Below are 17,536 nucleotides of genomic sequence, written 5' to 3' on the forward strand. Positions count from 1 at the left end.
GGTGGGTACTATACTTATCTTTTCAAACCGCCCTGGTTCCTCCTCAACACTCCTTTCTGCCTCATCAGTTTTCATGACTGCACCGACCACCGTGGGGGTTGTCTCATGAGAACCTTTCATCATGTTCACGTGAACCAACTGGTTCAGCTTTCGCCTATCAGGTGGTTCAATCACATAATTCAGTGAGTCTATTTTCTTAATCACTTTATACGGTCCTTGAAACCTCGCCTGTAGGGGGCTGGTAACTACAGGAAATAGGACCAAAACCTTATCGCCCACGTGAAACTGTTGCTCTCTCGTTCGTTTGTTATACCATTGGCTCATTTTGGTCTGGGAGTCTTTAAGATTTTCTCTTGCCAAGGCACATACCTTATGCAGCCTTTCCTGGAATTTTAAAACATAGTCAATCACACTGACTTGAATGCTCAGACTAGACCACTTCTCTTTAAGTAGGGCTAGAGGCCCCCTGGGCCTGTGACCAAAAACGAGCTCAAACGGACTGAATCCCAGAGATCCCTGAACTGTCTCCATTACTGCAAATAACAGAAGTGGTAAAGCATCATCCCAGTCTCGAACGTTTTCCTGACAATAAGTTTTAATCATGGTCTTTAGTGTAGCGTGGAATCTTTCCAACACTCCTTGGGATTCTGGATGGTATGCAGAAGCTAAAATTTGTTTGACTCCCATCTGGGTCATCATTTGCTGAAATGCTCTGGATGTAAATGTACTCCCCTGATCTGACTGTATTTCCTTAGGCAGCCCCACTGTGGTAAAGAATTTAATGAGTGCCTTTACCACCGCAGGGGTCCTAATATTTCCCAGAGGCATAGCCTCTGGAAATCGTGTAGCGGCACACATTATGGTCATGATGTACTGCCGCCCACTCGCAGTTTTAGGTAAAGGACCCACAAAATCCACAATGACTCGGGAGAAAGGCTCCTCACAAACGGGGATTGTTAGGGATAACTTGGTTCGGCTTTCCTACCACCTGACATGTATGGCACCTTTTACAATAATCAGCAATATCTTTTCTCAGGTTTGGCCAATAGAAATCTTTCATAACACTATCCACTGTCTTCCTTACTCCCAAATGCCCACCTAAGGGTCCCTTATGAGCTAAATTCAAAATTTCGTCCCGATACACTTTCGGAATTACTACCTGATGTACCACCGCCCAATCCTCATCGACCGGCACCGTGGTGGGCCTCCATTTCCTCATGAACACACCCTCCTTCAGGTAGTAACCCTCTGGCTCTGTCTCAGAAAGAACTGACTCTCTCAATGCTACCAGCTCCTCATCACGTCCCTGCTCTTGTATAAATTCTCTTCTTGCTAAGGGTAGGCCTACCTCCTCTCCTTTACTCTCTTTCACCTCCCTATTCTCTGTTTTACCACCCTCTAGCCCCTCTTGGTACAGGGTCGGTAAAAACTTCTCAGCCAAATCAACACAGGACTCATTTAAACTGGTCTCCTTCTCAGCTGCCTTTCTCGACATGCTGCGAGTGATCGCGCATGTGGGATAGATCTTGGAATCTAGGGGCGGGTCCTCAACACTTACAGGCTTGCTCGTCAGCTTCACTGCTGCACACACGTCACCACCTGCTAAGTCGTTACCAAGAAGGACATCCACGCCGTCTCCCATTAATTCTGACCGTACCTCTATTTCCACTGGTCCAGATACCAGATCACAGTTTATAATGATCCTATGCAGAGGCACAACTTCTGTCCCTTTTCCTATGCCTCTCAAAACTACCTCTCCAGTCTCAGGACCAAAATCTAATACCTTACTGAGAATCAATGACTGCTCAGCTCCAGTATCTCTCCAGATCCGCACTGGAACTGGTGTTTCTCCCACTTTCACATACACGGTCCCTTCTGAAATAAATTTCTCACGCCCCTCTCGTATTCTATCTACTTGGGGCTTTCTCATCAATTTGCTGATTGACTCAATACACCCTGTAAGGACTGCTGCGTTCCCTTTTCCTGTCTCCTTCCTCGGAGCAAAGTACCTAGATGCAATATGACCCACCTTTCCACAATTAAAACAGGTCAAGCCAGGAACCCTCCTGCCAGCTTGCCTTTCTTCCTCCTTACTCTTACCACTAGCTCCCGGCTGAATTTCTACCTCAGCCGGCGGGCTTTCTCTATCGTTCCTACGGTCTTTCTGGTAACTCTTATTCGAGGAAAACGTTGTCTTGTGGGTTAGTGCATATTCATCTGCGAACCTGGCAAATTCTGATATAGACTTATTCGGCTTCTCGTTCAAATACATCCGGATATCATCCAAAACACAACCTTTAAATTCCTCAATCAGAATTAACTCCCTGAAACGCCGAAAATTTTCTTCCACCATTTCGGCTGCACACCAACGATCTAGGCAAACTCTGATTCCACGCTTTCTTTAAATCTCTGAACTTTTGTCTATAGGCTTCAGGTATTAATTCATAGGTCCGGAGAATGGCCTCTTTTACTTCCTCATAATTCTCATACTCCTCCTCTTCCACAGACAACGCCGCATATGCTCGTTGTGCCTTCCCTTTTAACACACTTTGTAACAACGCCACCCACTGATCTCTGGGCCACTTCTGACTCACTGCCACCTTTTCAAAATGCAAGAAATAACTATCAACATCTGTCTCTTCAAACGGAGGTATTAACCTAATCTCCCTACTAACATTAAATCTCTCCTCTCGATCGGCCCCAGAGCTCTTCGCTCTTGCCTTAACTTCTCCAGGTCCAGCTCATGCTGCCTCTGTTTCTCTTTCTCCTCCTCATACTCCCTCTGTTTTTTCAGCTCTTTCCTTCTCCTTTTCAGCTGCTTCCAGCTCTTTTAACCTAATTTCATGCTCCCTCTCCTTTTCAGCTCTTTCCTTCTCCCTTTTCAGCTCCAACTCCTTTAGCTGGAGCTCATACTCCCTTTTCCTCTGTTCTGCGTCCAGCCTCAATTTTTCCAACTCTAACTGAGCCGTCCCAATAGCTGGCACCTTTTCAGGGATATTGTCCAATACCTCAGCCGAAAACACATTCTTCTCAATATAATACCGAGTTATGGCCCTCCGCATCTCCCACTTTTTCATTGACAACCTCCCCTCTGCGAGATTTAGTCCTTTCGCAATATTTACCAAGTCCAACTTTGTGGCCCCCTCTAGCGCCTTCAAAGTCGGGTTTTGTGTAAATTCATCTACGTCCATCTTTGCTGGTTTCCCGTCTGGTTACCCACGCAACCAGATCCAAGTCTGGACTTAAAAGCCCGATTCACTGGCCCTCCAATTTGGTATCAAATCTCGAGACAAGGCCCCAAGTTGTTACGAACGCCGTAACTGGGTGTCTTACCAGCAAAGATAGGAGTATCCGTTGGAGTCTGGTGATACTATTTTTAACAGTATTTATTAGTAAAAATACACAAAAATAATATCAATGCAAATATACAGATAATATACATCACCAATACTAAACCTAAAAGTGCGGGTATAATAATCATCAATAAGAAATAAGCTCTATCGTTGTCTAGGGGATAATGAATTGTGCGATGGAAATATAAAGTTCAGTTCAGTTCATACAGGCTGCAGTCATTGCTGATCACCGTGTGGCAATTGTTGGAGAGAGAGAGAGAGAGAGAAAAACTTGCCAACTTTCCTTGTTATGATCTTGATCCGTATCCGTCCTTTAGCTAGACTGTTCTGTGGAGGGCTCATCACCCAGGCAAGGATGGACACACACACAAGCCCCCCACCGGTCTCGTAGCGCCTCTCCTGGTGCGTCTGAGGGGTGTTTCCCCAGACCTCACTTTTATCCTCACTCACGGGGTCTCAGGTGTTAATCAGTTTTGGATGATGCAATCCCTTCCCCCGAGGGCTTTCAATGAATAGTACAGTACTCAATACACAATTCCTCCTTCAAGAGACAATAGCAGTAATCTCTCTCTTTGTCAATAGGAGACATTCCACCTTGTTGTGTATTCATGCGTTGTCAATAACAACTGCCTTTTCTGTTATCCTGCATCTCTCTCTCTCATTACTGACATGATGTGTATCTCTCTCATTTCCTGGGTATCAGACCCGAAATAATAGCGATCTTGCGATTCTCAAAAGGGGGGGGCGGGCATTGGCGATTCTGTACCCTTCTGTCCATCAGATTTGCTCCTCATTCGTAACAACTGATTCACCCAATCTATGTGGAAGTTAAAATCCCCCATGACAACTGCTGTTCCGTTCTTACAAGCCTCAGTTATTTCTTGGTTAATTTGCCTCTGCCACTGCAATATTTTTTATTAGGTGGCCTATAGACAACTCCCCCAGTGATTTTTTCCCTTTACTATTCTTAATCTCTACCCAGACGGACTCAGCGTTCTGCTTTGTAGATCTTATATCGTCTCTCACAATCGCCCTGATCTCATCCCTAATTAACAGCACCACCCCACCTCCTCTACCTTCCTGTCTATCTTTCCATAATACCTGACACCCTTGGATATTTAATTTCCAGTCATCTCCACCTTGCAACCAGGTTTCTGTAATGGCCACTAAATCATATGCCTTGGTACAGATCTGTGCCACAAGTTCATTAATCTTGTTTCTAATACTACAGGCATTTAGATAAAGTGCCCTTATACATCTCCATCATCATTTTCTAGTAGTTGATGTCCACTCGTGCTTCACTTTTTACTCTATATATCTGAAAAAAACTTGGTTTCATCTCATATTAATGGCTAACTTACTTTCATATTTATTAATTATTTATTTATTGAGATACAGCACAGAATAGGCCCTTCAAGCCATACCACTCAGTAACCTCTGATTTAATCCTCACCTAATCAAGGGACAATTTACAATGATCAATTAAACTATCAACCGGTACATTTTTGGATTATGTGAGGAAACGGAAGCACCTAGAGGAAACCATGCAGTCATACAAACAACACACACAAAATGCTGGTGGAACACAGCAGGCCAGTCAGCATCTGTAGGGAGAAGCACTGCCGATGTTTCGGACATATACAAACCCCGCGTAGGCATCAGTGGGAATTGAACCTAGGTCGCCAGTACTGAAAAGCGTTGTGCTAACCACTACGCTACACTGCTAGTATCTTATCAAAATACTGATCAACTGAGAGATCTGACACCTGACCTGGTTCAATGCCTAGCACTAAATTAATTATGGCCTCTCCTCTGGTTGACCTATCTACATATTTTGTTAGGAATCCTTCCAGGACACACCTAATAAATTCCACCCCATCTAAATCTTTTGCACTAAGGAGCTGCCAGTGATATAAGGGAAGTTGAAATCACCCATGATAATAACCCGAGTTACTTTTGCACCTCTCCAAAATCTGCTTTCTGGTCTGTTCATGAGTGACTCTTTAGCTATGGAATACTCACAAATAGGGTAATTGCTCCCTTCCAAAGCTGTACAGGTTATTGACTTAAGGGCATTATATGTTGGCACATGAAGTGTGGCTTGTGGGCTGCCCTGATTAATGCTCACCAATTTGACTTGATGTAAATGACACATTTCAATAGGTTTCAATGTTTAATGTCAGAGTAATGTATACAATATACAGCCTGAAATTCTTTTTCTTCGCAAATATCCATGAAAATAGAGGATTGCCTCAAAGAATGGATGAGAGTTAAATACTAGAACTCCAAAGCCCCCCAGCTCCCCCTCCCATGCACAAGCAGCAGCAAAGCAACGACCCCCCCAACTAGCAAAAAAGTATTGACGCCCCCACCGAGCACTCAAGCATGCAGCAAAGCATCAATAAAGACACAGACTTGCAGCACCCCAAAGACTACGTGTTTCACCTGGTAATTTGATATACCACAGGCTCTCTCCCTTCCTAATAAGGGTAAAAGAGGTGTCCCCGTTTCACATAACAACTCGCTAGTTTATTTTCACTGTATATTTCAATGTACTTGTGACAAATAAAGCTAATCTTCCAGTTTCTGACTTCCATACACACTGAATCAGTTATAGAATTGATAATCAGAGACAGAATTTGTAGTCATTGGGCATTTTTTAGAGAAAGACAGCATGTATTTGTTAAAGGCAAATTATGTCTACTTTGCTTGATAATTTTTTGGATAAATCAGTGGAGAAGGTTGATGAGGGAAATACAATTGAGGTTATTTACTGTATATGGATACCCATATGGCATTTGATAAAATCCCACATTAATGAAATGTCATGAAGATTTATTTACTTAGTTCAATGTAGAATAAGGTTCTTTGACCAATTGAGTTCTAGTTAGCTCCCAACAGAACAATCCCATTGACTGCTATAAATTACCCCTTAGTGTAGGAAAGTGGCAAAAGGATCAACGGGGTGTTGACTGATGTGAAAGAGAACATATTGCAATAGTGCGCACAAACTGGAGGACTCCCATAGCCCCCCTCCTGTTTATCTACTCTACTGATCATCTCCCTTTTGATTCTGCATCCTTTTATTGGTTATATGGTTATGGCCATATAGTGTACTAAAGGCAATGGAATGAAAGGGGCAGTAGCACCATAGAGAGAGAACTAAGAAATAGAACTGTAATGAAATGTTGTTTCTCAAACTGGGCAATGTGTATTATGGGGTGTCTGGTTAAAGAAACAAGGATAGAGTCATTGAATCAGAATACTATAGCACATAAACAAGCCCTTTGGCTCGTCTAGTCCATGCCTAACTATATTTCTGCTTAGTCCCATTGGCCTGTATCTGCATACCTCTCCCATACTTATCTAAAATTCTGTTAAACGTTGAAATTGAATCCGTATCCTTCCTTTCCGCGGGAAGCTCATTCCACACTCTCACCACTCTCTAAGTGAAGAAGTTCCCTTTAAATGTGGGGCGACACAGGAGCACGCTCTTTACAGTACCGTTAGGAGTTTGTATGTTCTCCTTGTTTCCTCCCACATTTCAAGGACGTACTAGTTGGTAGGTTAATTGGTCACTGTAAATTTTCCCGTGATTAGGTTAGGATTAAATTGGAGGATTGCTAGGTAGCGCCTGGAGGGCCTAATCCGCATTGCATGTCAATAAGTAAATATATATTTTATAGACATTTCACCTTTCACCCTTAACCCATGACATCCAGTTCTAGTCTCAGCCAACCTCAGTAGAAAAAAGCCAGCTTACAATTACGCTATTGTAATGTCCTGCTTCATATTTTTATTGTTATGCTGTATGTTTTTCATTTCGGCACTTTCATAAGAGCTGCTTGTTTTCAGCTTGTCATGTTTTGGCTTGTTTGGGTTACTGTTGAAGATAAGGGATGATGTGGAATGTGTGCCATTCAATCAGCCGGAAGTTTTCTTGGTGAGGGACAATAAGGTTGGGCGTGGTTCGAGTGGAGATGAAGAGAGAAGATGCTGGGGAGAACCGGTCTTAGCATACAATCCGGTGGGAGACCCATTTGTTCAAGATGGATTGCAAGCGACGTTCGGAAGGTGGGTGGGTGTTCACGCTGACCAAGGGCCCAGCGTGTCAGTGACAGAGAAGTTCAAGATGAGCTCCAACTTGTGCACATTTGACTGTTTAATTTGAATGGGCCCTTTTTGTTATTCTTTACTAACCCTTTAGTTAAGGCTCTCAAATATAATTCCCTTAATCATATGCAGTGTACTTTCTGTTATTTCGTGACATCAGTATGGGTAGAAAATTACACAGTATCTACACAAACGGGGCTCATTAGTCTGATAGGGTCGGAGGTTGACTTCCCTAGACTTGCGCAGCCAGGGTGTTTCACTGTCTATACCCACGCTGATCAAATCTTCTCTCAATCTTCTACATTCTATGTTCTAGCGAATAAAGTCCTAACCTATTCAACCTTCCTTGATGGCTCAGTTCCTCAACTGGCAACATCCTTGAGAGAGTGTTGTTCTTTGTGGAGCAGTGCATTAGCATAGCTACTAGAACTGCGGCAGCCAGTGACCCACATTCAATTCTGACCCCTTGTCTTGTTCATGTGAAGTTGGCACATTCCCCCCTGCCACCTTATGGGTGCTTCAGCTTCCTCCCACATCCCAAAGGTGAACAGGAAGAGAACAGCAGAGGTACAGGCCCTTTGGCAAACCAATTAAATTAGTAATCAAATAGCTAACTAGACTGCCTACAGATTGTCTATATACTTCCATTTTACTGGCATTCATGTGCTTATATCAAAGTCCCTATGTATCTGCTTTTGCCACCACCCCAGAGAGTGCCTTACACTCTTTGTGTAACATCTCCTTTGAACTTAACCCCTCCCATCTTAAATCCATGCCCTCTGGTATTAAACATTTCAACCCTTGGAAAATGATACTGTCTATCTAATCTACATATCTATCCCTTTCATCATCTTCTAAACCTCTACCAGATCTCTCCCCACCTCTCCAATTTACAGTAATAGTACATTCTTCAATCATGTGAAGAACAAAAAGATGACAGGAGTGAAGGTAGGACCGATTAGAGATAAAGGTGGGAAGATGTGCCTGGAGGCTGTGGAAGTGAATGAGGTTCTCAGTGAATACTTCTCTTCAGTATTCACCAATGAGAGGGAAATTGATCTCGGTGAGGACAGTATGAGTGAGGTTGATGTTCTGGAGCATGTTGATATTAAGGGAGAGGAGGTGTTGGAGTTGTTAAAATACATTAGGACAGTTAAGACCCCGGGGCCTGACGGAATATTCCCCAGGCTGCTCCACAAGGTGAGGGAAGAGATTTTTGAGCCTCTGGCTAGGATCTTTATGTCCTCGTTGTCCACGGGAATGGTACCAGAGGATTGGAGGGAGGCCCCTTGTTCAAAAAAGGTAGTAGGGAGCCTTACATCTGTGGTGGGAAAGCTGTTGGAAAAGATTCTTAGAGATAAGATCTGTGTGCATTTAGAGAATCATGGTCTGATCAGGGACAGTCAGCATGGCTTTGTGTGGCAGATCGTGTGTAACAAGCCTGATAGAGTTCTTTGAGGAGGTGATCAGGCATATAGATGAGGGTAGTGCCGGGGATGTGATCTTCATGAATTTTAATAAGGCATTTGACAAGGTTCCACACGGTAGGCTTATTCAGAAAGTCAGAAGGCATGGGATCCGGGGAAGTTTGGCCAGGTGGATTCAGAATTGGCTTGCCTACAGAAGGCAGAGGGTCGTGGTGGAGGGAGTACATTCAGATTGGAGGGTTGTGACTAGTGGTGTCCCACAAGGATCTGTTCTGGGACCTCTACTTTTCGTGATCTTTGTTAACGACCTGGGTGTGGGGGTAGAAGGGTGGGTTGGCAAGTTTGCAGACGACACAAAGGTTGGTGGTGTTGTGGATAGTGTAGAGGATTGTCGAAGATCGCAGGGAGGCATTGATAGGATGCAGAAGTGGGCTGAGAAGTGGCAGATGAAGTTCAACCTGGAGAAGTGTGAGGTGGCACACTTTGGAAGGACAAACTCCAAGGCAGAGTACAAAGTAAGTGGCAGGATACTTGGTAGTGTGGAGGAGCAGAGGGATCGGTGGGGGGGGGGGGTACATGTCCACAGATCCCTGAAAGTTGCCTCTCAGGTAGATAGGTTAGTTAAGAAAGCTTATGGGGTGTTAGCTTTCAGAAGTCGAGGGATAGAGTTTAAGAGACGCGATGTAATGATGCAGCTCTATAAAACTCTGGTTAGGCCACACTTGGAGTACTGTGTCCAGTTCTGGTCGCCTCACTATAGGAAGGATGTGGAAGCATTGGAAAGGGTACAGAGGAGATCTACCAGGATGCTGCCTGGTTTAGAGAGTATGCATTATGATCAGAGATTAAGGGAGCTGGGGCTTTACTCTTCGGAGAGAAGGGGTGAGAGGAGACATGATAGAGGTGTACAGGATATTAAGAGGAATAGATAGAGTGGACAGCCAGCACCTCTTCCCCAGGGCACCACTGCTCAATACAAGAGGACATGGCTTTAAGATAAGGGGAGGGAAGTTCAAGGGGGATATTAGAGGAAGGTTTTTCACTCAGAGAGTGGGTGGTGTGTGGAATGCACTGCCTGAGTCAGTGGTGGAGGCAGATACACTAGTGAAGTTTAAGGGACTACTAGACAGGCATATGGAGGAATTTAAGGTGGGGGGGGGGGTTATATGGGAGGCAGGGTTTGAGAGTCGGCACAACATTGTGGGCCAATGTTTGTATGTTCTATGTTCTACATGCCCTCTAACTCAGGCCTCTTCTGTACACTGTCCAAAGCTTTGACATCCTTCCATATAACCATATAACAATCACAGCACGGAAACAGGCCAACTCGGCCCTCCTAGTCCGTGCCGAACTCTTAATCTCACCTAGTCCCACCTACCCGCACTCAGCCCATAACCCTCCACTCCTTTCCTGTCCATATACCTATCCAATTTTACCTTAAATGACACAACTGAACTGGCCTCTACTACTCCTACAGGAAGCTCATTCCACACAGCTATCACTCTCTGAGTAAAGAAGTACCCCCTCGTGTTTCCCTTAAACTTCTGCCCCCTAACTCTCAAATCATGTCCTCTCGTTTGAATCTCCCCTACTCTCAATGGAAACAGCCTATTCACGTCAACTCTATCTATCCCTCTCAAAATTTTCAATACCTCGATCAAATCCCCCCTCAACCTTCTACGCTCCAATGAATAGAGACCTAACTTGTTCAACCTTTCTCTGTAACTTAAGTGCTGAAACCCAGGTAACATCCTAGTAAATCGTCTCTGCACTCTCTCTAATTTATTGATATCTTTCCTATAATTCGGTGACCAGAACTGCACACAGTATTCCAAATTTGGCCTTATCAATGCCTTGTACAATTTTAACATTACATCCCAACTTCTGTACTCAATGCTTTGATTTATAAAGGCCAGCATTCCAAAAGCCTTCTTCACCACCCTATCTACATGAGACTCCACCTTCAGGGAACTATGCACTGTTATTCCTAGATCTCGCTGTTCCTCTGCATTCCTCAATGCCCTACCATTTACCCTGTATGTTCTATTTGGATTATTCCTGCCAAAATGTAGAACCTCACACTTCTCAGCATTAAACTCCATCTGCCAACGTTCAGCCCATTCTTCTAACCGGCATAAATCTCCCTGCAAGCTTTGAAAACCCACGTCATTATCCACAACACCTCCTACCTTAGTATCATCGGCATACTTACTAATCCAATTTACCACCCCATCATCCAGATCATTTATGTATATTACAAACAACATTAGGCCCAAAACAGATCCCTGAGGCACCCCGCTAGTCACTGGCCTCCATCCCGATAAACAATTATCCACCACTACTCTCTGGCATCTCCCATCTAGCCACTGTTGAATCCATTTTATTACTCCAGCATTAATACCTAAAGTCTGAACCTTCTTAACTAACCTTCCATGTGGAACTTTGTCAAAGGCCTTGGTGAAGTCCATATAGACTACATCCACTGCCTTACCCTCATCAACATTCCTCGTAACTTCTTCAAAAAATTCAATAAGGTTTGTCAAACATGACCTTCCACGCACAAATCCATTCTGGCTACTCCTAATCAGATCCTGTCTATCCAGATAATTATTAATACTATCTCTAAGAATACTTTCCATTAATTTACCCACCAGTGATGTCAAACTGACAGGTCTATAATTGCTAGGCTTACTTCTAGAACCCTTTTTAAACAATGGAACCACATGAGCAATACGCCAATCCTCCGGCACAATCCCTGTTTCTAATGACATCTTAAAGATCTCCGTCAGAGCTCCTGCTATTTCTACACAAACTTCCCTCAAGGTCCTGGGGAATATCCTGTCAGGACCCGGAGATTTATCCACTTTTAAATTTCTTAAAAGCGCCAATACTTCCATCTCTTTAATTGTCATAGGTTCCATAACTTCCTTACTTGTTTCCCACACCTTACACAATTCAATATCCTTCTCCTTAGTGAATACCGAAGAGAAGAAATCGTTCAAAATCTCTCCCATCTCCCTCGGCTCCACACGTAGCTGACCACTCTGATTCTCTAAGGGGCCAATTTTATCCCTCACAATCCTCTTGCTTTTAATATATCTGTAGAAACCTTTCGGATTTACTTTCACCTTATTTGCCAAACCAACCTCGTATCTTCTTTTAGCTTTTCTAATCTCTTTCTTAAGATTCCTTTTACATTCTTTATATTCCTCGAGCAATTCCTTTACTCCATGCTGCCTATATCTATTGTAGACATCCCTCTTTTTCTGAACCAAATTTCTAATATCCCTTGAAAACCATGGTGCTTTCAAACCTTTAACCTTTCCTTTCAACCTAACAGGAACATAAAGATTCTGTACCCTCATAATTTCACCCTTAAAAGACCTCCATTTCTGTATTACATCCTTCCCATAAAACAACTTGACCCAATCCACTCTCTCTAAATCCCTTCACATCTCCTCAAAGTTAGCTTTTCTCCAATCAAAAATCTCAACTCTCGGTCCTGTCCTTCTCCATAATTATATTGAAGCTAATGCTATTGTGATCACTGGACCCGAAATGCTCCCCAACACATACATCTGTTAGCTGACCTATCGCATTCCCTAACAGGAGATCCAACACTGCCCCATCTCTAGTCGGTACTTCTATGTATTGTTGCAAAAAACTATCCTGCACACATTTTCTATTTCCTATTTTCTTCCTATTTCCTGGGTTTTATAAATTGATACAGAGTACAAAAGGAAGTCACGGTGAATCTGTATAGAGCATGGTTCAGTCACAAGGCTCTGGAGAGGGTGAGAAATCTTTATACTGGAGAAGCCAAGTTCGTTAGTCCAGGAGCAGAGAAGATTGTGAGGAGCTTTATTTAAATCATAGAGGCTATAGAGTAGATTTGGCAAATTGGTACCATTGGCAGAAGGGACGTCAAATTAAGATGATTGGCAGAAAAGCCAAGAGTAATGAGGAGGATAATAATTGTTTTAAAATGAGCTTTGACTGCTTTGCACAAAGCAGTCTCAGAGTGGAGGCATTTGAAAGGAAACTGGATAACTACTTGAAAACAACACACACAAAACACCAGAGCAACTCAGCAGATTGGACAGTATCTCAAAGGTTTCAATAGGTACATTTAATGTCAGAGAAATGTATACAATATACATCCTGAAATGCTTTTTCTTTGCAACCATCCACGAAAACAGAGGAGTGCCCCAAAGAATGAATGACAGTTTAGATCCCTGAGCTCCCCTCTCTCCTGTGTATAAGCAGTAGCAGGCAATGATCCCCCTCCCCCCACCAGTCAAAAAAAGCATTGGCACCCGTCACCGAGCCCTCAAGCATGCAGCAAAAGCTACAGCAAAAACACAGACTTGCAGTACTCCAAAGACTACACGTTTCACCTGGTATGTGACATACCACAGGGAGAAAGAGATGTCCCTGTTTCATAGCGAGAGGGGAGACTTAAGAAACAACTTGCTGGTTTACGATGTTAAAAATCTATGGGAGGAAATGAATAATGGACATGTTGGACTGAGACCCTTCATCAGTCTTGAACATTTATGAATCATAGAGTTGATGCAGACCTGATAGGCTGAAAGGCCTCATTCCTTACTGTAACCAATCTGTAAATCTCTACTGCTTGTCAGGAGTGCCATGAAATGATTTAACAGAACTGTATCAGAACCATGCATTACCTGATCTGGGACTCCAGTGGGACAGAATAAAGGGACTTTTACTTGGCATTTAATTGTGCTATGTCTGAAATTTGATTCATGTCTTAAGAATGAAAATCAAAGTGTATTTTTTATAGAATAATGTTGTTATAACTTGCTAATTTGTGATTAGTAGAAAAGAAGAAAGAGAAAAAGGAAGTTGAAGAGATTATTCCAATTACAGAGGAACCAGACAAGGATGATGTATTAAATGGAGAAGACATCTTGGCCCTGGCAATAAAACCAGAGGACCTGCATAAGGTACTGTTCTACTGTTGGATAATGTATTTTGTGTTGTGGTTTCCCGTGTTTTATGAGGAAGGGAAAAAGGCTGCAAAGCAAGTTACCATTGGCAGCAGATAGTGGCCATACTCTCATCTCTTTGTCAGGGGTTTGTGAGGAAGGTGACATACATTTCACATGCCAAACTTCCTTAGCCTTCTGTGCTGTCTTGGCAGTGGTGTCCACCAGTATAAGCTCCAGGTGATGATTATGCCCAGGAACTTGAAACTCTGAACCATCGACACTTCAGTTCCATTGAAACGTGTCCAATCCTGTTTCCGGAATTCAATGACAAGCACTATTGTTTGCTGACACTGAGGGAAGAATTGTTTTCAAGACATCATGACCATATAACAATTACAGCAGGGAAACTGGCCATCTTGGCCCTTCCTAGTCCGTGCTGAACGCTTACTCTCACCTAGTTCCACCGACCTGCACTCAGCCCATAACCCTTCATTCCTTTCCTGTCCATATACCTATCCAATTTTTTTTAAATGACAATATCGAACCTGCCTCTACCACTTCTACTGGAAGCTCATTCCACACAGCTACCACTCTCTGAGTAAAGAAGTTCCCCCTCGTGTTACCCCTAAACTTTTGCCCCATAACTCTCAACTCATGTCCTCTTATTTGAATCTCCCCTACTCTCAATGGAAAAAGCCTATCCATGTCAACTCTATCTACCCCCCTCATAATTTTAAATACCTCTATCAAGTCCCCCCTCAACCTTCTACATTCCAAAGAATAAAGACCTAATTGTTCAACCTTTCCCTGTAACTTAGGTGCTGAAACCCAGGTAACATTCTAGTAAATCTTCTCTGTACTCTCTCTTATTTTGTTGACATCTTTCCTATAATTCAATGACCAGAACTGTACACAATACTCCAAATTTGGCCTCACCAATGCCTTGTACAATTTTAACATTACATCCCAACTCCTATACTCAATGCTCTGATTTATAAAGGCCAGCATACCAAAAGCTTTCTTCACCACCCTATCCACATGAGATTCCACCTTCAGGGAACTATGCACCATTATTCCTAGATCACTCTGTTCCACTGCATTCTTCAATGCCCTACCATTTACCATGTATGTCCTATTTGGATTATTCCTACCAAAATGTAGCACCTCACACTTATCAGCATTAAATTCCATCTGCCATCGTTCAGCCCACTCTTCTAACTGGCCTAAATCTCTCTGCAAACTTTGAAAACCTACTTCATTATCCACAGCGCCACCTACCTTAGTATCATCTGCATACTTACTAATCCAATTTACCACCCCATCATCCAGATCATTAATGTATATGACAAACAATATTGGACCCAGTACAGATCCCTGAGGCACACCACTAGTCACCGGCCTCCAACCCGACAGTTATCCACCACTACTCTCTGGGATCTCCCATCCAGCCACTGTTGAATCCATTTTACTACTTCAATATTAATACCTAACGATTGAATCTCCTTAACTAACCTTCCGTGCAGAACCTTGTCAAAGGCCTTACTGAAGTCTATATAGACAACATCCACTGCTTTACCCTCGTCAACTTTCCTCGTAACCTCTTCAAAAAATTCAATAAGATTTGTCAAACATGACCTTCCACGCACAAATCCATGTTGACTGTTCCTAATCAGACCCTGTCTATCCAGATAATTATATATACCATCTCTTAGAATACTTTCTATTAACTTACCCACCATTGACGTCAAACTTACAGGCCAATAATTGCTAGGTTTACTCTTAGAACCCTTTTTAAACAATGCAACCACATGAGCAATGCACCAATCCTCCGGCACCATCCCCATTTCTAATGACATTTGAAATATTTCTGTCAGAGCCCCTGCTATTTATACACTATCTTCCCTCAAGGTCAGGACCCGGAGATTTACCCACTTCTATATTCTTTAAAAGTGCCAACACGACGACTTCCGGTAAGATGGCGATTGCTTAGCTGCTCCAAACTTTTGTTCCGTTACTGTCGCTATCTTTGCACTAAATGTCTCCATTTTTTAAACCTTAGTCGGGAACTTTTTCGGTACCTCTTACTTGCCTGTGAACACATCTAACTTACAATGTCTAGCAAGAGCTCTAAAGACGGGAGAAAGGAAGCTACGGCTCACTCAGACGAAACCCTGGCTGCGCTCGGTCAGCTCCGAGACGAAATTTTAAAGGAATTTAAAACCGCTTTCAAACAGTTGGAGGACAAGCTTGATCGGATCAACGACAAGGTGGGCAAGCATGCCCAACACTTATCTCACATCGATTCGACTTCTGAAGATTTAGAAAGTCGTGTTTGATACTTGGAGACTCTCTGTTCCAGCTTGGAGGAAAAGTGTAACAAACTCCTTTTCAAAACGGTGGATCTCGAAAATCGCAGCAGACGCTGCAATCTTAGAATTCTTGGATTGCCAGAGGCCACCGAACAGGGATCAACAGTGAAGTTTTTCGCCGAGTTTCTCTGTGAGATATTCGGGAAAGATTTGCTCCCGAACCCGCCTGAGCTCGAACGGGCACACCGGGTCCATGTTCCCGCCGGAATTCTGGGCTCCCGCCCGCGACCAGTAATCTTGTGCTTCCATCAATACCAGATAAAACACCGTCTGATCGTAGAGGCACGTCGCAGAGGTTCTTTTATTTTCCAGGATACAACCATTCGCTTTGTGGAAGATTTTGCACCCCAGACCTTAAAGATGCGCGCTGAGTTTAAAGGCGCAATGAAAGTGCTTTTTGATCGTGGTTTTTAACCCTCTCTTCGTTCCCCTGCTGATCTACGAATCAAGCTTAACACTGGGAAATACAAATGGTTTAAGTCAGCCAAGGAAGCTGAAGCATTTGTGGCAAGTCTTCCGGCTATCCAGCCATCTTCGGAACGCGATCAGACCTCCTAAAATGGTGGATAAGTACTTCTCGTAGTAAAATTACTTTTTCTGGACTCAGACTTTACTTGAATCATTCAGACGTTATTCATTGAAACTCTAAGGGCTGTTGACAATGTCTCCCTGGATTTGGTGTGTGTGTAATCTATTTTTTATTGTTGTACAACTTTATCTACAGAGTTCTACAACTGACTTTAACTTGTTTTGGAGGATTGAAGTCTTCAGTGAAGGCATTCCTGTTTGTTGGTTCACAGTTTAATTGCCGATCTATTTTTCCTTCTTTTCATATTTATTTATTTTATTATACATTTTTCTTTTCTTCACCCCTTTTTTTCTAATTTCTGAATTTTTTTTATCTCTTTGTAAATTGTTGATAAATACTCATCTTGAATTTATAATTTTCCCCTTCCTCTCCTTTTTTTTATCCTTTTTTTTCCCTTTCTCTTACTTTATTCTTCTATAATTTTTTCGCTGGCAGGTTAGTTTTGGTCCTCTTCCGATTTTCTCTGTATTAAGTTCTATATTCCTGCAGAAAGTGTTCTAATCTGTATTTGTGTTTTTTAGCGCATAAACTAGTTACTATTTGTTATAGTATTTATCTGGAACTGCTGTTAATGACATAGATCTGGAAGTTGTATTTGGGTTAATTTTTTTGGTAGAGCTAGCTACTTGTTTTGGTAGCAGTCTAGTTTTGGGTTGTGTGGATGGGGTGGGTTTTCTAGTTCCAACATCACTCACTGTATATATTATATCTCTTTATTGCTCAGGACATG

General features: G+C 42.8%; 1 protein-coding gene across 1 annotated transcript in view; it reads left to right on the forward strand.

The window, feature by feature from the left end:
- mycbpap (mycbp associated protein) overlaps nucleotides 1–17,536 on the forward strand; it is a 399,570-nt gene that overhangs the window by 8,229 nt on the left and 373,805 nt on the right. Inside the window, exon 2 of the mRNA XM_059949031.1 lies at nucleotides 13,739–13,863. Within this exon, the coding sequence (XP_059805014.1) occupies nucleotides 13,739–13,863 (125 nt within the window). The remainder of the gene's footprint in view (nucleotides 1–13,738; nucleotides 13,864–17,536) is intronic.

The sequence above is a fragment of the Hypanus sabinus genome, chromosome 23 (assembly GCF_030144855.1).
Source record: "Hypanus sabinus isolate sHypSab1 chromosome 23, sHypSab1.hap1, whole genome shotgun sequence".
Lineage (NCBI taxonomy): Eukaryota > Metazoa > Chordata > Chondrichthyes > Myliobatiformes > Dasyatidae > Hypanus > Hypanus sabinus.